Here is a 22,966-nt window from a genome sequence, read left to right as displayed (position 1 = left end):
GAAGGGAAACCCAGGTATCCTAACTGTCACCTCTCCGAGTTCCTTCTGCCACTTGACTGGCAGATGTGGTCAACTCCCTCATGGGGTCAGTGGCCCCAACCTGTGTTCCCATCACTGTTCTGGAGCCCTGCGCACAGAGTCCAGAAGCAAGGTTTCCTCGGGAGTCATATTAAGGGAAGAGAAGGAGCAAGAGGCCCTTGCTCCCTCTCGTCTCACTGCCTGGATGGGTGGCGTCAAGAGTAATAAAACTGCCTCCAGCAAGGGCATGTTTGCAGCTGGCGCCACAGCATCATGCCAGCCACACCAGCAAACTCCCCAAAACCTACCAGCAGCCAAGGCCAAGTGGAAAGCTCAGTAAAGCTGACAAGCCCCAGGACACTCCACTGGACACTTTGCCCCCCTCGGGCGTTTGCTGTTTGGTGGAGAAAAAGCATAGGAGGGTTCCAGCTGGAACTCGGCAACAGGCAAAAGCTCTTTCTGTTAATTCAAAACAGTTTGGAATCCATCACAGTTCTTCCCAAACTTCCACGATATGGGGGAGGAAATTCACTGGATTTTACAATATATTTCTCGAGGCAGATTGTCATCACCATCCTAATGACAGAGAAGCTGTAAATATTGGTGCAGGAGCCACGGATGGCAAGTCACCCGGCCTCCCCATTTACCCTCTTGGGTCTGGCTCGGTTATGCAAACCTCCTATGTAGCGGCTCCTCCTGTTTCCAGCCACTCCAGTCATGTTCTTTCTCCATGAAGCACTTTTGGACAGCTGCTCTTGGAGTGAATATGTGCTTTTCTCCTACAGAGTGGGCAGAGAGCACAGGCTACTAGGGAGAATTCTGCATAGCTGTACATCTGTAGGTGAAGGAAGAATTGATATTCTGTGACACCTAGCCACTCAGGTCAGTACACTAGAGCTCTGTTTCTAGCCTTGGTCATGACTTACATGTGTATAGATAGATACTTTAAAAATAATTATTTATTTGTGGCTGCACCTCGGGGCATGCAGGATCTTAGTTCCCCAACCAGGGATCAAAACCACGCCCCCCTACATTGAAAGAGCAGAGTCTTAACCGCTGGACCGCCAGAGACATCCCGTAGATACGATATCTACGTTTTCGTTTGTTGGAATTAGAATCAGAGCACAGAACCCGGCCCAGAATAAGTACTTAATAAATGCTTATTGAGTGAACAGTGATCAAATATTACTAATAAAAAGAGCTGCCATCTATTGACCAGTTCACTGTGAGCCAGAATAGATGGTAAGCACTTTACCTACATCCTGAATCTTTAATTTTCCCCGCAATTCTAGAAAAATCTCTCACTTATCCCCATCTTACAGACGGAGAAAACAGAAGTTTAGAATTGCTTTAGATTAAGCAATTTGCCCCGCGGTCACAGAGCTCCTCATCAGTGAGGCCAAGGTCAGGCCCACCCTGACCTTCCAGCAGATGCCCAGCTGCACTGCCTTGTGTGCTGAGATGTGGGACCAGCCCAGGTACTTACCTTGGTCTTGGAGTTCTTTGGCAGAAATTACCATTTCCCTGTTACCTTCAAGTATTTCAATCAAGAATTTCCAGGTACAGTTCCAAACATCACTTCCTACTATCCAGAGCCCTTGTCCAGACACCGTTTGTTCCCAACTGCCTCACAAAATTATGTCCCAGGTTTGAGGACTGCTCTGGGAAGGAGTGGACCCCGTGTTTACCCCGAGACCGGTGCCGCTTCTTCCATTTGTTCAGGCAGCACAGCACCCCCGTTCGCAGAGCTCCCTGCAAAAACTGACCATAAACTTGAAGTACCCAAGTAAATACGTCCCAGTGTGGTCAGATAGCATCTTAGAGCAGGCTCTGATAGAGAGGAGTGGTTGCAAGGAAGTTTGTGAGAGAAATGTAAAACTTAAAATACCCGTCAGTAACTTAATGTCTTCCTGACCATCCAGATGTCTACTCTTCCCATTCCTTGTATAGCGAGCACCCCTCTCCGGAGGACCACAGACCCACGGGTCCAGGGTGGGAGGTCCTCTGGGCTTGTGAGTGTCGGCTCTCCTCCACAGCCCTCCAGAACCTTGTGGATATTGACAGCTCGTGTCTAATCCTTTCATTTTAACAGCAGAACTGTTGTTTCTGCAAGTTAGAATGGACAGCCCCCCTCTCTTCTAAAATCTAAGACAAGAGGGCAGGTGCCTGAGTGAGGAAACCCCAGCTCGGGGGGTGGGGGGGGACCCTAATTCTCCACAATCCAATGGTCCCCATGCCTTCTTTGTCTGCTGGCATCGTCCTTACTAGTTAACTGGGAGGAGACAAAACCAAAAATATTTTAAAACTGAGATATTATGAATACTGTGAAGAACAGTAGGGCAGATTTCTTCCATTCTGCTGTGACAGTTAAATATTCATCTGCTTTATCCATACGAGACAGGCTGGTACCTAAGGGTAAAAGTTGTTTTTTTCTAACTGTTCTCTGTAATGTTGAGAAGAAACACAGACATCTGATTTCTCATGTGACTGAACCTTGAGCTGGACAGTGGACGAGTGTTGATTACATGATTCATATTCCCCATCTGGGCCACGGTTGTGTCAGAGAGTAATTGCTTTCATTTATTAATTGGAAAATATCGACTGGGCACCTGCCCTGCGTCCACATAGCGTGTGACACTGCTCCCTTCTCCTGGTATTCTGGTCTCCCCATTGTGCTGCCGTGACCAGCAGGCAGACCCTGTCAGGTGGCCGAGATGGCTTTGAATGATGACTCAGTGTGGGTTATCTAGAAATGTCCCATAGAGGGCTTGGTTTCGACAGAGGGAGGTATATTTATACAAGTTCTCAACTGGCACCCAAATTCTGAAAACCAGAGACCTCGGGGTTGGGGTGGGCAGGGAGAAGAACATACTAGAATCATCTGAGGAACTTAAACCACACACACTCACACACACACTCACACACACACACACTCACACACTCTCACACACACACACTCACACACTCTCACACACACACACTCACACACAGAGGCTTTTGTCATTTGTAGTAGAACCCTGAAGCATCTTTATCTGTGACTGCTTCAGAAATAAAATCCCCTCCCAACCCCAGGCCCCATAGGCTGGGATCATTCGTCATGGCACTTGACCTCAGAGACAGACATGGGCTTGAAAGCCAAACTGCTGAGTCATTCCTGTCCCCGCACCGACATCTTGGAAGAGGCTCAGCCAGCCAGTCAGTGGGCCACTTTGGGGAGTACTTTATCATTTGGGGTTCTCACAATGTGTGGTTAAACTCTGGGTGACCCCAGGCAGCCTTCCAGGCTGGCACAAGCTAGCCACGACACTCAGACAGATCCTCTTCGAGTGAGGAAGAGTGAAGCCGGTACCGGCTCCAGAGGCCAGCACAGGTGGCGAGGGGAGAGAGGCTGCCTGGGGTCCCACCCGCCACCCCTCCATCCGTGGACCAGGAGAGGCGGGAGGGGCGGCGGGAGGCTGTGGGCTCCCCAAACCCCCTCACTCTACCACTTACTAAATGTGTGATTGCACACATTTACCTACCGGAGCCTCAAATTCCTTATCAGTTCCCTAAATAAATAACATTATGTGAAGCCTCTGGCATGATGCCTGGGACATGGTTGGCACACATAAATGCTCCTTTTCCCTCTTCCCTTATGCGATATAATATAAAGTAGCTCCATGTGATCCTGCCAGTCAGATCGCTTGAAATTTTACTAATAGTCCTTCTTAAAATCCCTTAGTACCATATAAATACTCCTAGGGAGATATCAGCTAATCTCTTTATCAGCTATCATTTTAAGGGGATTAGCTGTGGATTGAGAACAAAACCCCAAGGGAGAAAGATACTGGGGAGAATGGGTGAGGGGAGAACTCTGGGCCCTGCTGGCCCCTGAAGGAGGTACGGACCAAGCAAGAGTATGTGTGTGTGGCAACAGGGGGTGTGGGGGGGAGGTTGCGGAATGCTGTGAAGTCTGGGGGGACATTATATGGTGAGAGATCATACTTAGCAGTTGGAGGTCACACCTGTTTTGAGATCACAGGTTCTTTTCAAAGATGTTGGCAAGGACAGTGTGGGGGAGGAGGGGAGAGGTGCAGAGAGCTAATTCTTGGCCACCTTCTATTTTGTTGACTCCCTTTGGTTTGCTCTTAGCACTTCTAGAGGTTGAGGAAGCAAGGAAGAGTCACTCGATTTGGAGCGTGAATGTGTCAGGCTTGATGGAGAAGAAGAAACCATTCTCCATCTTTGCACTCCAGCCTGGTTCCTCTGCCCCTGCTTCTTGGTTGGAGCTGGGGTGGGACACAGAAGGGGCAGAAATTGACCTGCATCCCTGGGCTTGAAGGGAGTCAGTAGCTTCCCTGGTCCAGACTCAGAGAAGGGGAGCAAACCCCAAGGCTGAGTTTCACTTGATTGACCTTGAATGTCCAGAACAAAGGGACCCAAACACCCTGTGAAAGGAGTTAGAAAAAGACAGGACTTCCCAAGGGCAGGATTGAAGTCTCCAGTCCCATTTCCATTCTGAAAGAGCTGGAAATAAAACAGGACCCACACTCCCTTTACTGCAGGTGCCCTCAAGAGATGAAAGAGCTGTGAACACAACAGAGGGGGAAGCTCCGCCCACCTTGTTACCAGATGCCTTTGTGTTCTGGGCTGTAGTCAAGGAGGTGGCTTTTGGAGGCAGCAGTCAAGCGTTTTGAGATGAGGGGACTTGGTGTGCAATTGCTACTTAAAGGGCAGGTGAAAGAAGGTAGGACCTGGGCGTGGTTTCGTGGGGGTGGTCTTCCCACCCTCCATCCTAGCCAAGTCACATGTGTCATTGCTACGTCCTCGGTGGAAACAGAGAAAGCATTCTTGAACTGCTGTCTAACAAGGATGTGTTAGACCATGAGCCCCTTCAGAGGGAAAGAGTCTACCAGCAACATGGGCCTCCACGGCTGACACACTTGCCCCAGATGGCCCGTGTCTGCTCTGTCATTTCCTTTCCCCATAGCAGTGATTGACCACGTTTCTCCCCACATCATCCGCTGCTCACACTTCTGATCATTGTAGGCTGGTCTTGCTAGGATTCCTGCCACTGCATCCCCTGCAAGGTGCGGTCCCAGGAGCGGAAAAAGAAAAGCATCTAGAAGGCAGGGCGAGGAAGGGAGCAGTTAAGGGAGAAAGAATAGGAGAGGCACAGAGAAGACCCAGGGGCAGCAGAGAAATGAGAGGGGCAGAAAGGTAAGAAGAAAAGAGGCGTGTTGGACGGTACCATTACACAAAACAGCTGGAAATGGCTGACTTTGCACGTGTCAGATGCTGCGCCAGGCACTTGTCATCTCGGGACGCATTTTATCCTCTCGTCCACACTGTGCACTGGATTACTGTCAGGTCTCCCACCTTCCAAATGAGGAAACCGAGGTACAGAGAGGTTCAGGAACTTGCCCAGGGTTACCCAGCAAGTAAGCTTTGAGGTTGAGATTCCAGATGCTTCTGAAATCAGTGGTGTTTGCTCTTGGCTTCCCGTCACCTGGAAGTTTTTAGGAACAACAGTCACACCCCAGGCCAAGTCAGTCAGAGTCTCTAAAGAGGGGAGCCAGGCATTCATTTGCGTGTTTTTAATTTCCCCAGATAATTGCAGTGTAGAGGCAAAGTCAAGAATCACTGCACTCAGTCAAGCCCCAGTTCAAATATAAATACGAAAAGAACACATGTGAAAATTCTCTTAGGTTTTTTTTTTTTTTTTCCTCTTAAAGGTAGGATGGTAGGAGGCAGTTGCTACAGGTCATGCCAAAGTTTGCCAGAGACAGACCTGGATGAATGCAGGGGTTTGCCTAGCGGTCCCCATGATTCTGATGGTTAGGTCAGGAAAGGACCACAGAAGGACCACAGAACCCCAAGCCCATCTCTAAGGAAGAAGTGAATGTGGGCACCGGGGCTTCTTTGTTTCATAATTGTTCTGAAACAGTCTTGCTTACACGCATTCAACTACAAGAACGAGAACTTGCCCCAAACTCCCAACATGTGTCTGTATCAGGAACCCTTATCTCATGCTCCCGAATTTCTGCTCTACCAGTAACAGCTCAGAAACCACCCCGTTTCCCGGCTGCACAGATGCCACCCCACCCCTGCTTACACTCCAGACACTATCCCTGTGGGAACTGCCTCTACCTGAACAAACACAGAGACCAGCACTGTGTTATAAAGCTCCTGTACCTGACTCCTTCTCACCGTGACCTTAAGGAAAGAAACACCACTGTTGTCTTAAAGATTACGGCAAACCCAGAAAGATAAGATGACTTGTCCACAGTCACGTGGAGCCAAGTGGAGGACAGACGGGATCAAGTCTTCAGTTTCCAAATCCACTGCTGTTTAAAAAAAAAAAACACTTTTTATTTTGTATTGGGTTATCGCCTATTAACAATGTTGTGATAGTTTCAGGTGTGCAGCAAAGGGACTCAGGCACACATGTACACGTATCCGTTCTCCCCCAAGCTCCCCTCCCACCCTGGCTGCCACATGACACTGAGCAGAGCTCTGTGTGCTATATGTACAGTAGCTGCTTGTTGGCTATCCATTTTAAGTATAGCATCCACTGCTCTTTTTTAACACACCTGTGTACTTAGGAAGCAGTAGAATAAAGGCAATTGGAGAGGAAGAGGAAGTGAAATGCCTAGTGTGAGCTCCCTAAGGAGCCCCACCTCCCTTCACTTTCACCCGAGCTCAGTGCTTTCATCGCCTTTGGATCAATTTACCACTCCCCAGCTCTCAAGACTTCTTTTTCCTAAATGTACTGGATACAGTCCTTTTCCAATTCGTCTCCGTCAGAAAGCCAATAGGAAAGAACTGGGAGTGTCAGAACAGCAGCAATTAGAAAAGAAACAAAGCCATCCACTTTGGTTTTTCTGGACCTTCTTCAGGAGACACCGCCATGGCCATCTGGTCCCCTCACTAAGACGTCTCCTGAGAAAATGTGGGGTAGGGAGATGCCTGGCCCAGGTGGGCAGAGAATTTGAATCTGCTTCCGATAAGCTCTTAACAGAACCAGATCTGGATAAGATGGAAGCTTTGTAGATTTGCCCGCAATCAACAGTGTTCTGTAATCAATTCCAGCGCTGTGTGATGGGGACCGGAAAGCTTTCTTTCCCAATTCTTCGCAGCTTGGGGAGTAAGGAACCAATAATTGACTCCAGCTTCCTTGAAGGTTGGGTCCTGGAGTCTGAGTCAGCACGCACTTTGCCAAAAGGGCTTTCTAGGCAATCTAGGGCTAGTGAAGTGGGGTCCCTTGGCCTTGATCCTCTTCCAGACCCCAACTCTAACCTTCAGCAAGGTGAAGGGAGAGGACCTCAGAAGGTTTCTCAGAATGATACTTTAGCAGGCCCTGAGCTGAGGGGAAGGGAGAGGGAAGAGCAAGGGATCCAGGACAGCTGGGTCTGTAGACAGGTTCCTGTGGCACTCTTGTGTTGCCCAGCTTAGCTCAGTAGGGGTTCAGGTATGAGTGGAAGGAAACTGGAAGCAACAAGACAGCAAGGGGAGCAGAGAAGGCCTTGGAGCCAGCTGGGGGGTGAGGGCAAGCCTGCCACATCCCTTTTGCTCTTAACCCTAGGGAGTGCTGAAGACCAAAGGAAGCTTTTCTAGCTTTCCAAATTAGCCAAGTGCTCTAAGTTTAATGTGTGAGCCTGTTAATGTGCTTTTCTACTTGGATTTTGAGTAGAAAATTCCCCCAGTTTTGTTATGTGAATCTTGTAAAGGGAATTACAAATAAGAAGAAAGCTTAGAACTCTTGAACTAGGGTCTTAGAGATCCCCTCTCTAGTCCATTCCTTTTCGTTTACAGAGGAGAAAATCGAGGCGCAGTGAACTTCATCAGCCTGCCCAGGGTCACAGAGCCGGTTAGTGAGAGTTGCTAGAAGCAGAGCACATCCACTTTCCCCACTCTCCTGCTCTCTGTCTTTGCCTTGACTGAGGCCCGGTGAGGGCGACAGTGGGACACATCAGTAAATGATCTAACTCGCCACTAGAGAAAACATAAATCAGTGGCCACAAAATTTCAGCCAAACTTCATCTGTCACATCATAAAAAAAAAAAAAAAACTTGCCAGGGAGAGGCTTGAAAATCCAAACCAGATCCTTCTCCCCTCATAGAGGCCACAGTTCCACTGCGCTGCACGGCGGCCAAGTGTTTCCAGCAAGCCCCGTCAGCTGCATTCGTGGCTTTAGCTTGTTTGAACTGTCGTGATAAATGAAACCTGGTTGATTAACATCATCTCCTCTGCAGAAGTTTTGACCCCACGGATGCTGCTCTGGAGGAAGGGGAGAGGGGCTAAGCAGTCAAGGTGCCCATGAGCAGAGGGTTCTGCATTAAGAGTATGGGGTCCCAGCCCACAGAGGAGCCACCCTGACACTTCCACACAGAGCGCTGCTGCTTGCGATGCACAAGCGTGTGCTGTCCAGGCCTTCAAAATCTGGCACATCTGTTCCGGGGGGAGGATTGGCAGCCATTGAACCAAAGGCACCCATCCAGGATCTGCTCTTCCTTGAAGTGTCAGGGGGTTTCGTTATTGCATAGCAACTGTGAGAAAGGATGACTCCTCCAGGGGCGTGAGTCTCTAGGCCAGGACTGAATCATCTGTTTCATTCTCAGAATCAGAGATTCTTGCTGATGACTCCAAAATTAAGTGCTAAAATTAAAAAAAAAAAAAATTTACTCCAGTCAATGGGATATGTTAGAGAATTTAAGGGGAAAAAAAAAAAAAAAACTACAGGTAACTTTCTGTCTGTAATTGTAAAAAGAAAAGAAAAAAAACTTAAAAGCATGTTTAAAGTTCTGAAAATCCCACCCGAGACCATTTTGTCTCACCTCAATGGATAAAGGTTACTCGAGTTTATTTGATACAGGAAAACCCTGTGTCCGAGAGACTTCTTCATTGTGTATTGATCCTTCCTTTAGGCTTGTTCACCAACCAGAAGAATTGTAGTTTTCAATCCAGGACTCTTAGCCAGAACAGCCTTCTCACTCATTAACTCAGTCAACTGAGTGCTTCCTGTGTTTCCACTGGAGCCTCAGAGATGATCAAGACATAGTCTCCGCCTTCTGATCACTCATGGCCAAGTAGGGGAGATAAACAAAAAAATCTGTACCTATAATACAGCATAGTGAAGTGAAAGTGAAGTCGCTCAGTCGTGTCCGACTCTCAGCGACCCCATGGACTACAGCCCACCAGGTCCTCCGTCCATGGAATTTTCCAGGCAAGAGTACTGGAGTGGGGTGCCATTGCCTTCTCTGTTAACAGCGGCTAGGCATATTATATTTACTTGGAGCTGGACATACTAAAAGTTAAGAGTATAGTGTTTGGAATCAGATTCAAATTTCAGCTCTGCTGTTTACTATCAAGTGGCAGTTCTTGGGCAGGATTTCTCTCCTTTCTCTAATTAAATCTTCATTTTCCCCTCCTTAAAGCATTGACCTCATGGAGTTACGTGGAGATTAAACGGTGTGTTGTATACAAAGCCCTTTGTACAATTTTTGGGAAATGATAGCCACTCAGTAAGTGTAATCTCCTAGTATAGTAGCAGTTGAGGTTTTTGTACGCACTACACAGTCCAGAGAAAGGGGATTGGAAGAACAAGGGAGAGGAAGGGATGATCTCCAGAAAGGCTTCAGGACATAAGGACACAGGCAGGGTTTTGAAGAGTAAGCTTAAGTCAGTCGGATGATTAGAGGGAATGTGAGACTGCTCCCAGCAGGAGGACAGAACTGCCTAAGCACAGAGTTACGACAGAACATAGGACACTTGAAGGACTCGGTTTAGAAAGAGCTTACTGTGGCTGAAGCAAAGGAACAATGATAAATGGAGGCAAGATGATGAGGGACATTAAAAGGGAGGTAAAAACTCTCATACAGTGCTTTAGTTTACAGGAAAGGGGAGAAGAGTTAAAAAGAAAAAAGAAGGTGGTGGCCTTCAAGAGCTAAAATTTGAATCAATATAAAATATCAAGTGAGTATCTTAAATGCCATACATAGTCTCTGCACCCCTCTGCTGAGTCTCAGTGAAAGAATCTTATATTCTCACCACAGTGCAACAAACTCAGAAATTAGAAGAAACAGAAACACTCAGCCTTTCCACTTGTAAATCTAAAAACATGTCTCTAAGTCAAGTGAAGGTTGCTCAGTCATGTCCAGCTCTTTGCAAGCCCATGGACTATACAGTCTGTGGAATTCTCCAGGCCAGAATCCTGGAGTGGGTAGCCATTCCCTCTTTCAGGGGATCTTCCCAACCCAGGGATTGAAGCCAGGTCTTCCACATTGCAGGCATATTCTTCACCAGCTGAGCCACCAGGGAAGCCCGTCTCTAAATAACTCTTAGATTAAAAGTGAAATCAAAATAGTAAAGCAGACTATTTAGAAAAGAACTGTGAGAGGATGATTTACCAAAGCCTGCAGGGTGAAACTGTTTTACCCCATAGGTTTTCACTGAGAGGAAATTTTAGAGCTTTAAACTCATCTATCAGAAAACAAGAAATACTGAAACTAAATGAATTAACCATTCAACCCAAGAAATGAGAAAAAGAAGGAAAAAATAAACCTAAAGAAAGTTAAAAGAATGAACTAGCTAAATTGAAAACAAAACACAGTTTTCAAAAACAGAGTTGATCAGTAAAACCAAAAGTTGTGCTTTTTTAAAAAGCATAAAATAGATGTGGAACATGTGGAGCTTTTCAGTCGTGTCCAACTCTTTGTGACCCTACGGACTGTAGCCTACCAGGCTTCTCAGTCCATGGGATTTTCCAGGCAAGAGTACCGGAATGGGTTGCCATTCCCTTCTCCAGGGGATCTTCCTGACCCAGGGATTGAACCTGGGTCTCCTGCATTGTAGGCAGACGCTTTACCCTCTGAGCCACCAGGGAAGCCCCATAAAATAGATAAGCCTTTGGCAAATAAAAATTTTAAATGAGAGGATACACAAAAAGCATTCAATTAGAGGAGATATAAATAATACAGATTCAGATTCTAAGAGAACATTATGTACAACTTTATTCTGATGTAAATTACTAAAATTTTTCTTTATAAGTAGTAGAAAGCCTGGATAAAGTAAAAGCTATAGGAGGAAAGTTAAAGATAGTCACAGATTTACCACCAGCCTCAGATGGTTCTGCAAATGAATTCCAAGAAACCATCAAGGAATAGATAATCACACATAGAAATAGAAGGAAAATGTCTCAACTCCATCTGTAAGGCTAGTTAATATTTATTACCAATAGACAAGGGATGGCTCACAGAAAAGAAGGCTCTGGACCAACCTCACAAATTTCAAAGCCCTGAAGTAAAATATTAGCAAATGAATGTAAGAGTATAAAAAAATCTATGAATGTAATTCACTACACTAGGTTAACAGAAAACCATGTGCTCATCACTGTAGATAGAAAAACTTACAAACATTTGATGAAATGCAACAAAATTCCTGATTAAAACACTTTAAAACTCTGGGGGAGCAAGGAGAAAAACCTACCTGCCATAATCTAGTAAACATCATGCTTGTGATAAGCCATTAGAAGCATTTCCCTCAATGTTAGGAATAAAATAAGAATGCCTCCCGACACTAGTATTATTTAATACCATTTTAGAGGTATTATCCAGTGCAGTATGACAAGAAAAAGAAATGAGAACAAACACTGGAAAAGAAGAGATAAATTTAAACTACGATTATTTGCAGATGTAATTGTCCAAAGTTTTCTAAAAATCCATGATAAAAACTATTTGAATCCACAAGAGTGAAATTGGAATAGATTCAGTATAACAAAATCAATCATTTTTTTCTAAACATCAGCAGGGATACATTAGAAAATGTGATGAAAAAGAAGTATAGAATTCAAGAAAGCAAAGAATACTAGAACGTATTCAAGGATAAATCTAAAAAGATCTACATGAAGCAAAAACATTAAGAACTTAAAAGTAATTTAAACTCACCATTTAAAAGTTCAAGTAAGGAAAATATAAAGAAGAAAGTGAAAATGACCTGCAACCTCTCTAGTCAGAAGAAGCCTATGTTAAAATTTGGTCTGTCCTTCCAAAGTGTAACAGTATTTGAAAATACTGTCTCTTTGAAAATGCATGTGCTATATTAAGCAAAAAGAAGACAAAAGTTTGTTTTCAAAGTGTGTTTAAACTTGTGATAAGAAAGTAAGTAGAGGTGATAAAACATAGACGCATCAGGAAGAAACAGAAATTGAAAATGAGATTTCTGAATGAGTAGAAACATGCCAGCAGAAAAGTCCCCAGTCTGGGGAGATGATTGCTTTGCCACTGCGTTCTGTCAACTGGTCACACAGCTTTAGTCTTGGCCAGGCAGAGAATGGCCCTGGAAAAGAGCTCTGATAGTCTTGGCTTGCATTCCATTCTCCTTGTATGCAATTCTTGCCTGCTATCTGCTTACCTTCTCTCCAACACGCTATTTTAGAACCAAAGGAAAACCAATAAAATGTGAGTCATTGGCTGAATATGCCTCAGATGTGGGACCAGAGAATTTTGTAACTCAACCTCCTGTTCTGTCTTCCATTTCTGCTCTCCCAGACCGCCCAGGTTTGCTGAATGTGAAGCCCATTGAGGACATACAAGACAACCTGCTGCAAGCCTTGGAGCTGCAGCTCAAGCTGAACCACCCCGAGTCCTCCCAGCTCTTTGCCAAGCTGCTCCAGAAAATGACAGACCTCAGACAGATTGTGACAGAACACGTGCAGCTGTTGCAAGTAATAAAGAAAACAGAGACGGACATGAGTCTCCACCCACTCCTACAGGAAATCTACAAGGACTTGTATTAGCAGAGAAGTCCGAGTTCACTGACAGCATCTTCCTTCTCCCAATTGCACTATTATTTTGAGGGAAAAATCTGACACCTAAAAAAATTACTGTGAAAAAGCATTTGAAAAAAGAAAAGGTTTTAGAATAATAGATCTATTTTATGCGTATTGTTTATAAAGATACATTTACAATTTACTTTTAATATTAAAAATTACCACATCGTGAAATTACTGGTCATATTTGAAGACTGAGTCTGTTGTGTTCCCCACCCCATTCTCCAGGATTTTTATCCCTTTCATTTCCCTTCCCTTCCTTCCGTCCTTTTCCATCTTTATTTTTCATTTTCCTTTCTTTCTTAAATACGTGAAACAATGTGGATGGAATTGCTGATTAATTTTCATTCTAAGTCAAATCATTTTTTACTCAATTTACAACTTTTCTGAACCTTCTGTCTGCTTTAAAAATTACAACTAAGAAAGGAACTCCAGGACCAAAAACCGTTCAGAGGATGTGTTTCTTAACCTGGATATACTCATGTGAGGCATATCCTTAGGCCTACCAGGAATTCAGTCTTCTTCCTTAATCTCAACCAAGATTCTCACTCACCAGCAGCAGCCCTCTAACAGGATACCAAGGCATATGCAAATACCCCAGTGGCAAGTATTAACGGCCAGACGCTGTGGTAACACAGAAGTGTTATAAGACGTGGTACCTGCCAAAAGAACTTACCACTGAATTGAGAAGAGATGAATCCTTCTTAAAAGCAGATTAAACTACACAGTGTGCGCCAAATGAATGGTTTGGATGCCAAGTACTATAGGAGTTCAAAGTAACGAGAATTGGAAAAGTCACGAGTGACTATAAACTCATTCAAGCGGGCCTCAAAGATGTGTTGGACTCGGTGATAGGTAGAGAGTGGAAGAAGAGACGTTCTAGGAAAGCAAAATTATAGGAATAACAGCAACAAGAGGAAACCAAGCCAAACAAAAACACGAATGAGGGAAAAGGACCACGTTCTGCTCCCGATGTATGTAGAGCAATTTTGCTGCATTTTCTTGCTGGCTTCCTTGGGATGACCTTGCCCAGGGAGCTCTGACTTTTGTGACCTCAAAGGCTAATTATCTTGTTTAGGTAAAACATGCCTCCCCAGCAAAACAGATGGCATGTTCCCTAAAAGCAGAGACCTTCTTGGCACAGGGAACAGATTAGTTGATTGCAGCCACCAAGTTCATTAGCGTTGCTTAGCCATGAACAACATGATGACTTTGAAGCACGCTTCATCAGCAGTCTATGCTGAGGTCTCTCTTCTGCAAGATAATTGTTTCTGCCGACCTGAATTATCCCCCTAAAGCTTCTCCCTTAGTTTAGGCTTCCTCCTGGTGTTGATACTAAAGAGAACATGACTTTACACTTGAAGCTTTCAGTTCAAATCTTTTCATCCTTTACCCCCAAATAAACAGATCTCCCAAGAGTCAGGTTAGGGAGGTGAGTCCTGACCCCAGTCCTAAACATGCAAGGTCCCTAACCCTTTAGGAGAGACAGCTTCAGAGCTCAGACCTTTAGAACCAAAGACATGACCAGGTCATCCAGGGACCCTGGACCAAGCTCATTATGTAAATGACATCAGAACATGGCAAAGTGACAAATTCGATCCATCATGAGGGGTTCTTTTTCCTTCTTTGATGCCAAGCAGCCAGTGGCTCCCCTACTGTTCCTTGTGGAGAAAAAGCGAGCATGTGGGCAGTAGACAAGGTGAGGTTCCACCTCCGGGGAGACCCCTTGTTTACAGGAGGGCTCGAACAAAGAGCCTTTCAGCCTCCCCTGCTGGTCCGAAGCCCTCTCCGCGCCCTCGGGCCAGTGCAGGGAGGAAGGGAGCCGCTCTCAGCTCTCTGGCACTGATGGTTAGCATTAAACAGCTTTTAAATCCTGGCAGCTTTCAAATTCCCATCTCTCTGACTTTTTCCCTGTGGTTTGGACCATCATTCGCTAAATATTTTACGACACGTCATAGGCAGGCTCCAGAGCTCCCGCTCCGCTCTCTGGACTCCTTTTTCCCCCCAGGATGATTCACAAGTTCATCATCAACAAATGTATCAGCAGTTATTCATAGCACTTTCTCCGGACACAAACACACTTAGGGATTTGTGTTAACAAAAATAGGAAGAAAAGTTAACTGTGGTCAAAAGCCAAAAGAACAAGAAAGAAAAAGCGTTCGAGGCTCCCACGAGGGCCCTGCCCCAGCACCTGGCTCCTCTCCAATCCTCTCGTCTCCCCCCTCTCCCCAGCCCCCGCCATCTGTGCCGTGGAGCGCAGGAGCAATAGGGCACCCAGGGCAGAAACCGTGGCTGCACACACCCTGCTTCTCTAGACACGACCAGAAACGGGAGTGATCCAAGGGCTTCTTTTTTTTAAGGAGTGGGTGAGGAGCAAGAGGACTGGGGTCTTGGGAAGCATGGGACCGGGGTGGGGGAGTGCGGTGCAGAAATGGGATGGTCAGCTGCATCAGCTCCGCTGAGCACACCAGGGCTGGGGGAGCAGACTGCTGAGGAGGTTTACTGAGTTGCTCCTGAATTCCAGTGTGTTTTCCGTGGCTCCCTCGAGGCTACCAGGCGAATCCTTCTTGTGGGCAGGCCCAAACTTGCTGGATATGCCCTGCGGTGCGGTACTGGTAAAAGCAGGGCAGGGTGACAGGGGTTGGGAATCGCTCCCCCTCCTCCCCACCCCCGGGTACCTATTCCTTCAGAAAGAGTCAGGTTACAGAAGTGAGCCCCTAGAAATGTAGGATCCCTGAGCCTTGAGGAGAGACCGCTTCTGGGCTCAGCCCTGTAGAACCACAGACAGTATCTTATCCACCACTTGGGGACCTGGGGTGGGGGTGGAGCCGCCTCAAGAAAGCGAACTTCAGCTCTGAGTCCTGAGAGAAGGAACCAGAGTTCCTTTTCAGGAGGATCATGCCGTTGCTTTCTCCTTCCTCTTCCTACAGACTTGCTGGAACAGTGGGGCTTACAAGACAAAGGGCCCGAGATGCCTGTCTTCACTAGGTGGGCCAGCCCCCCTCGTCCCCCACCCCATCCTGGTCCTTAGCCCCCAGCCCCTGGTTGCCTCCATTCTCATGATTCTCATGCTTAGTCTCTATACATCCCTGGCCTTCACTCCGTGCTTGTACATGATGGGTACCACCCGCCCCCGTCCTCGTGGAGATGCCTGTGATGGGGCCCCACCCTGGAGGGGACCACAGTATGGCAATGAGGTCAGATGCATTACTGCAACTCAGCCCAAGCGATGAACTGCCTAGAGGTGGGAGAGGGGGTCCACAGGGACCCTCCGAGGAGCACGGAAGTGCGATCGTACAGAATGTGTTCAGAAAACGAGACGTCAGGGACCCCCGCGCTAGCGTCGGGCATGAGATGAGAGTGGCCGAGTCGGTGTCAGGCTGGGACAGCCTCATGTACCGTGCTGAGGACCGCATCTGTCGGCAGTAGGGATCCAGGGAATGTGGTCGGGCAGTAGAGGGACGTGACCAAATTTGCATATGGGGGAAAAAAAATCTCTCTAGAAGTCAGTCTCCATGCCTCCAGTGGCGGTCCAGCCCTGAACAGCCACCTAAAGGGGCAGGAAGCTGTCTCCCTTCCAGACCCCCCCAGGGATTTTCCACCTCATAGACCCAGCTCTGCCCCTGGGGTTACACATACCTGGAGGTCCTGACTCACCGAATTTCCTGGGGTCCGGTTACAACCATTCGGCTGAAGGATCTTGCCACCCTCCCCATCACTGTTCCCAGGAGCCCAGCCTCACACCCGCCTCACCACAAAGTTCCTGCACCTTAATGAGGGTCGTTTCTACCCCACCTACACGTCCTATGCCCATATCCACATGGGCTCTGCGTTTGTCCTGGAATTCTGGAAAATTAGAGATGAAGGGATCAACCAACTCAGTTGACAGATGAAAACCCTGAGGGTCAAAGAAATTAAGAAACATGACCAGGGTCTTAGGAGGCTAGGATTAATTTACTCAAAGAATTTGAATTCCATAGTTTAACCAGAGAAGCTCAGACGGACTAGAAGCTAGTGTGAGTATCTGCACTGGTGAGGAAAGGACAGGGAAGCAACCGAGGCCTGTGAGGGCTTGTTGTGCCGATCGAGAGATTATCGTTTAAGTACCGTGTAAGTATCGTGTAGGTCACTTAGGACTGTGTCTGGCACATGGAAAGCGCAGCTTTTAGGGGAGACGATATCCTCGTTTTTTTTTCTTGATGTTTTGTGTTTTGGCAGCGCCTCGCAGCATGCAGGGTGGTTCTTGAGCAGAGATTGAATCCAGGCCTCTGCAGCAAAGTACCAAACCCTAACCACCAGGCTACCAGGGAACACCCCCTTGTGTGGACTCTAGTGTTAGGCTGACTGGGATTAAAACTCTAACTCCACTGCTTACTGGCTCTATAACCACATGGCTTTTGGTCAATCTCTTAACCTGTTTAGGCCTTAATTACCTCATATGTAAAATGGGATCATAATACCCATCTTACAGGGTTATCATGAGGCTTAAACGTGGTCGTAAGACACTTCACTTGGTTTCTTGGCACATCTTAACCAGTTAATCTGCGTCAGCTACCAGTAACACTATTGCCCTTGTTATTATTAAAGTGCCCTTCATTATTCACAGAAGGCATCCTGGGTCCACAGGACAGGCTCTTCCTGTTCAAGTATCCAGGCCTTACCTGGATGTCCTAAAGCCAGGTGAATAGATTGGATTTCTGCATTTGACAGTACCGTAAGAATGGGTTCTCTCTGAAGCATCCCGCCTCCAATCCGTAAGTACTAGGGGAAAATAATTATCTGAAACACAACCACCGTGTTTGGATTTAGAACAAATGCCAGGATGAGGCTTAGGAAAACATTTTCTCCAGAAGTAGTGGGACTTTTCTCTTGTGACTTATGCTCCTAATTTTAGACTAATATTACATAGTTTGCATTTCCAGAGGGGTTATAAACTATAAGAAAATTGCTAATTTAGGTCTGTAGGGAGTGGGCCAGGATATTTCCATCCCCTCTGGGGTTTTGTAAATATGTTCCAGGCCAAAAGTTCCCAGGAAGAGGGTCCTTCCTGGGATCTGTGTAGTGCCATGGACTGGGCTTAAGGAGGAGCTGAGTGACTTTCTGCTGGAGCTGGAAAACTGTGATCCTCTGGCTGAGTTCAGTTCAGTCGCTCAGTCGTGTCCGACTCTCTGCAACCCCAAGGACTGCAGCACGCCAGGCTTCACTGTCCATCACCAGCTCCCGGAGCTCAGACTCATGTCCGTTGAGTTGGTGATCCTCTGGCTACTTGTCCACAACCCTGGAGGCCAGGAAGACCGTCTAGAGTCTCCACTGTCAGTTTGAGGCTCAGATCTGCCACATTCTAGGTGTGTAGCCTTGGGCAAGTCACTTTCCTCTCTGGGGATATAGTACCTGGCCTCTAGAAGCCCCTCAGAAAATTACATCTAATTCATTCATCATGAATATAAAGGAATGAGTGGGTCTCAGTTGCCCCATCTGTAAAATGGGAATGATAGTACCTAGGTACATGCCTTACAGAGTATCACAGGAAGGAAGCGTGGCAGGCCTGGTCACCATTATTCACAGATAAGAAAGCGAGGTGAAGGAATTAGCCCAAGGCTACAGAAAAGATAGGGAGCCGCAGAGCTGAGGCTAGCCCTTCAGCCTTCTGAGGCCCACCCCATCTAGGCTTCATTTATAGGACAGCACTTTCTTGGGCTCCAAAATCACTGCATACGGTGACTACAGTCACAAAATTAAAAGTCACTTGCTCCTTGGAAGAAAAGCTGTGACAAACCTAGACAGCATATTAAAAAACTGAAATATCATTCTGCTGACAGAGGTCCAGATAGTCAAAACTGTGGTTTTTCCAGTTGTCATGTACAGATGTGAGAGTTGGACTGTAAAGAAGACTGAGTGCTAAAGAATTGATACTTCTGAATTGTGGTGTTGGAGAAGACTCTTAAAGAGTCCCTTGGACAGCAGGGAGATCAAACCAATTGTTCCTAAAAGAAATCAACTCTAAATATTTATTGGAAGAACTGATGCTGAAGCTTCAATACTTTGGCCACCTGATGCAGAGAGCCGACTCATTGGGAAAGACCCTGATGCTGGGAAAGATTGAAGGCAAAAGGAGAAGGGAGAGACAGATGATGAAATGGTTAGATAGCATCACCAACTCAACAGACATGAATTTGAGCAAACTCCAGGGGCTAGTGAAGGACAGGGAAGCCTGGAGTGCTGCAGTCCATGGGGTCACAAACAGTCAGACACGACCTAGCAACTGAACAACAAAGCTGGCTTTGGAAAAACCGAAGGCAGTATCGCCTGGTTGACAGAGCACAAGCTTAACAGCATCAAAGACTAACGTTTGAATGTTGGCTCTGCCATTTACAAGCTGTGCAACCTCAGATAGGTTTTCCTGTCTCTGGGCCTCAGCATCAACATCTAACTTGTGGAGATCCCAATCCCTATGGGTTGTTGTGAGGATTAGAGGTGGTCACATATGGGGGGCACACCTAGAGTTCCTAAGCGATTTGAATCTTCTTTTTTTTTTAATTTTTATTTATTTTTGGCCGCGATGGGTCTTTGTTGCTGTGCTCGGGCTTTCTCCAGTGGTGCAGGCTGCTCTCCGTTGTGGTGCCCTGGCCTCTCATTGCAGCGGCTTCTCTTGCTGTGGGGCATGCGCTCTACGGCGTGCAGGCTTCAGTAGCTGAGGCACACGGGCTTAGCTGCTTCAAGGCATGTGGGATCTTCCTGGACCAGGGATTGAACCCTTGTCCCCTGCATTGGCCAGCACATTCTTAACCACAGGACCACCAGGGAAGTTCCTCCCCACCTTTGCTTAAATTTTGACCTTACCCACAGCATGGGGGATCTTAGTTCTCTGATCCGGTATCAAACCCGTGCCCCAGGCATTGGGAGTGTGGAGTCTTAATCACTGGACCACCAGAGAAATCCCCTCCCGCTTTTTTTTTTTTTTTTTTTTTTAGTTTTTAAAGTTAAGATTTATTTTGAAAGGTACCATCCTGATGCTGGGAAAAATTGAAGGCCAGAGGAGAAGGGGACGACAGAGGATGAGATGGTTGGGTGGCATCACCGACTCAAGGGACGTGAGTTTGAGTAAGCTCTGGGAGTTGGTGATGGACTGGAGGCCAGGGAGGGCCTCTGTGACCCCTGCAGTCCATAGGGTCACAAAGAGTCGGACACAACTGAGTGACTGAATTGAACTGAACTGATGCAAGTGTGGGCTCTTGAAGTTAGAAGTATTAACTCCTAAGCAATTAGAATCTTCTAAAGACAAGTACCTCCAGCCTCACACAGCTTACTGCATCCTCATCCCCACTGGGGCCCGCTGGTGACCAGATGGTTTCTTCTCAACCAGAGCGGGAATCCTGCCTGCAGCCTGTTAGGGTTCTGACAGTGATCCGCCCAGGCCCTTGGGAAGGCGCTTTCCCTGAGCTTCAGTTTCCCCGTCTCCACAGTCAGAGGTTCCGTCTGCACTTACGATGAACCTCAGTTTCCCCATCTGCATAGTCAGAGGCTCCTTCTGTCCCTTTTCGGCCTCTGCAGCCGCAGGACCTGAGAGCGGAGGGCGGGGCGGCGGCCCGGCCGGCCGACCGTCAGAGCCTGCGTTCCCTGTGGCCCGGGCGGCAGCCAGCGCTCCTTTGGGCGGGGGCCGCTCCAGCGGAGGGGGCGCCGAAGAGGGCCGAGGGCTGGGGCCGCGGAGGCGCCGGTTCCCACCCGGCGCTGCGGGGAGGGGGCCGTTGTGCTGAGTCAGCGGCTGGCGGCCCCGCGCACGCTGGGGCTCCCTGGCCGCCTCGCGTGCCAGCTGAGCTTCGGCCAGAAGCCCCCGGGAGCCCCGCTGCGATCGCCGCCGCTGCTGCGGGAACCGGGCCCCGAGAAAGCCCTGGCTTCCCGGCCAGGCCTCCCAGGGCTCCGGGCACATCCGCGGTTGGTGAGGGAGCAGCCGCCAGGCCTGCCTCTGCCCTCCCCTCCGAGTCCCCTGATGATGCTCATTACTGCTCTCCAACGCCCATACAGCCTTTCCTTATAAACCGCTCTGCAGACATTCACCCCTTCCAGAAACCCAGCGCGGTAGTTGTTGAGTCGGGGCCCCACAACAGAGAAACAGGCTTCACTCAAAAGGCACCATTGTGTGTGTGTGTGTTAGTCGCTCAGTCCTGTCCGACTCTTTGGGACCCCATGGGCTATATAGCCCGCCAGCCTCCTCTGCCCATGGGATTCTCCAGGCAAGCGTGCCGGAGTGGGGTGCCCTTCCCTTCGCCAGAGGATCTTCCTGACCCGGGGATCGAACCCCGGTCTCTTGCATCGCAGGCAGATTCTTTACCATTTGAGCTATAGGGAAGTCCCTAAAGGCACGGTTGGGGACAATTTATTATAGTTTGGGACTGTTTACAAAGTTGGGGGAGTGAGGGAAACCAATGAAGGCTGGTGAGACACCCCAGGGCTAGCCAGGGCAGACACCCCGAGGTGGGGGGACAGGGGTCGTTACTAGAGCCCAGGAGAGGCAGCCGTAGGAGGGGGGCTCCCTGCAGGAGGGGGGCTCCCTGCAGGAGGGGAGATCCAGGGAACTGAGTGATCCCATCCCTGTGTCCCCCAGGTGGCGAGAGCAGCTGTGGGCGGATAACCCCCTCCATCCCATTCTCCTCCCGTCCTCCCACCTCAGTCTCCCATGGGCCACATCCTGCCGGAAGTCAGAGAACAAAAGAGCCAGTAGGTAGGACTCGGGATCCCTCGATTCAGCCTCTGCACCACAGGCAGGGTGGAGAAGGGTGGGGGTGACTCTGCAGGGCAGGCGGAATCCAACATGGGTAGGAGATGTTGATAAACCCACGATACTTGAAAAGGAAGCAGAGACTCTTAGATCTGAAGTCACAGAACACTTAACTGTCCACTCGAGGACTCAAATTCTGGTGTGTTCAGCTCCGCGCTGGTTCTTTCCACTGTATTCAGCCAGCTGTGGGAGCAGACCGAGGGGACCAGGGCAAGAAGACCGGAGGGCGGAGGCATTCAGCGTCTCCTCGCCAGGGGGACCAGTCTCATCTCATGGGGTGCTTCTCACCGGTTTCCATCACATCCCCTGGTGGCTGAGGAGGGTAGCCTCAAGCAGCGCATGCGTGTTTTATCCTTAATGTAAGCTTTATAGTTGGCTCCACCACATATATATATGTCATGAGCTGTGCTTAGTGGCTCAGTCGTGACCGACTCTTTGCGACCCGGTGGACTGCAGCCTGCCAGGTTCCTCTGTCCATGGGGATTCTCCGGGCAAGAATAATGGAGTGGGCTGCCATGCCCTCCTCCAGGGGATCTTCCCCACCCAGGGATGGAACCTGCATTGCAAGTGGATTCTTTACCGACTGAGCCACCATAAAATATATATGTAATTTGTTTTTAACTGGAGGATTATTGCTTTACAATGTTGTGTTGGTTTCTCCCATACAACAAGGTGAATCAGCTGTAAGTACACATGTGTCCCCTCCCTCTTGAACTTCCCTCCCACCCCCACCCCACCTCATGCCTCTAGGTTGTCACAGAGCACCCAGCTGACCTCTGTGTATTATACAGCGACTCCCATTAGCTGTCTCTTTTACATATGGTAATGTGTATGTTTCAGTGCTTCTCCCTCAATCCCACCCTCTCCTTCCGCTGCTTTGTCCAAAAGTCGTTCTCTACATCTGCATCTCGATTCCTGCCCTGCAAATGAGCTCACTGGTTCCATTTTTCTAGATTCCATATATATATATATGTTAATATGCAGTATTTATGGGGCTTCCCTGATAGCTCAGTTGGTAAAGAATCCACCTGCAGTGATCGACTTGGGTTCGATTCCTGGGTCGGGAAGATCCCCTGGAGAAGGGAAAGGCTACCCACTCCAGTATTCTGGCCTGGAGAATTCCATGGACTGTATAGTCCATGGGGTCGCAAAGAGTCGGACACGACTGAGCGACTTTCACTTACACAATATTTGTTTTTCTAACTTATGTCACTCTGTATAAAAGGCTCTGGGTTCATCCACCTCAGTAAATAGTTTAAAATAACTTAAAAGTTACTTAATTTATTTCTACCTACCCCAGAAGTTCAAGGGGAAAAAGTACCCTCGAGGGACTGGTGGTACACTTTTTCTCTGGCTTCAGGTGC

At 47.9% G+C, this 22,966-nt stretch overlaps 1 protein-coding gene and 1 non-coding gene across 17 annotated transcripts in view; one reads left to right on the top strand and one right to left on the bottom strand.

Annotated features, from left to right (window-relative positions):
- LOC133235547 (peroxisome proliferator-activated receptor gamma) overlaps positions 1–22,966 on the top strand; it is a 215,160-nt gene that overhangs the window by 109,788 nt on the left and 82,406 nt on the right. Inside the window, exon 7 of one of the 16 annotated variants that reach the window (XM_061397193.1) lies at positions 12,546–13,018. The exons of the other annotated variants lie outside the window; for them this stretch is intronic. Coding sequence (XP_061253177.1) covers positions 12,546–12,793 — 248 coding nt within the window. The 3' untranslated portion in view covers positions 12,794–13,018. Of the gene's footprint in view, positions 1–12,545; positions 13,019–22,966 lie in introns of those variants that run through there. 16 annotated transcript variants of the gene reach the window in all.
- TRNAC-ACA (transfer RNA cysteine (anticodon ACA)) lies at positions 10,810–10,882 on the bottom strand. Its single transcript has one exon. It is a non-coding gene; the product is annotated as a tRNA-Cys (tRNA).

The sequence above is a fragment of the Bos javanicus genome, chromosome 22 (assembly GCF_032452875.1).
Source record: "Bos javanicus breed banteng chromosome 22, ARS-OSU_banteng_1.0, whole genome shotgun sequence".
NCBI classification, from domain to species: domain Eukaryota; kingdom Metazoa; phylum Chordata; class Mammalia; order Artiodactyla; family Bovidae; genus Bos; species Bos javanicus.
The sequence above is the reverse complement of the archived record's forward strand: the minus strand, read 5'-3'. Positions and strand labels throughout refer to the sequence as shown.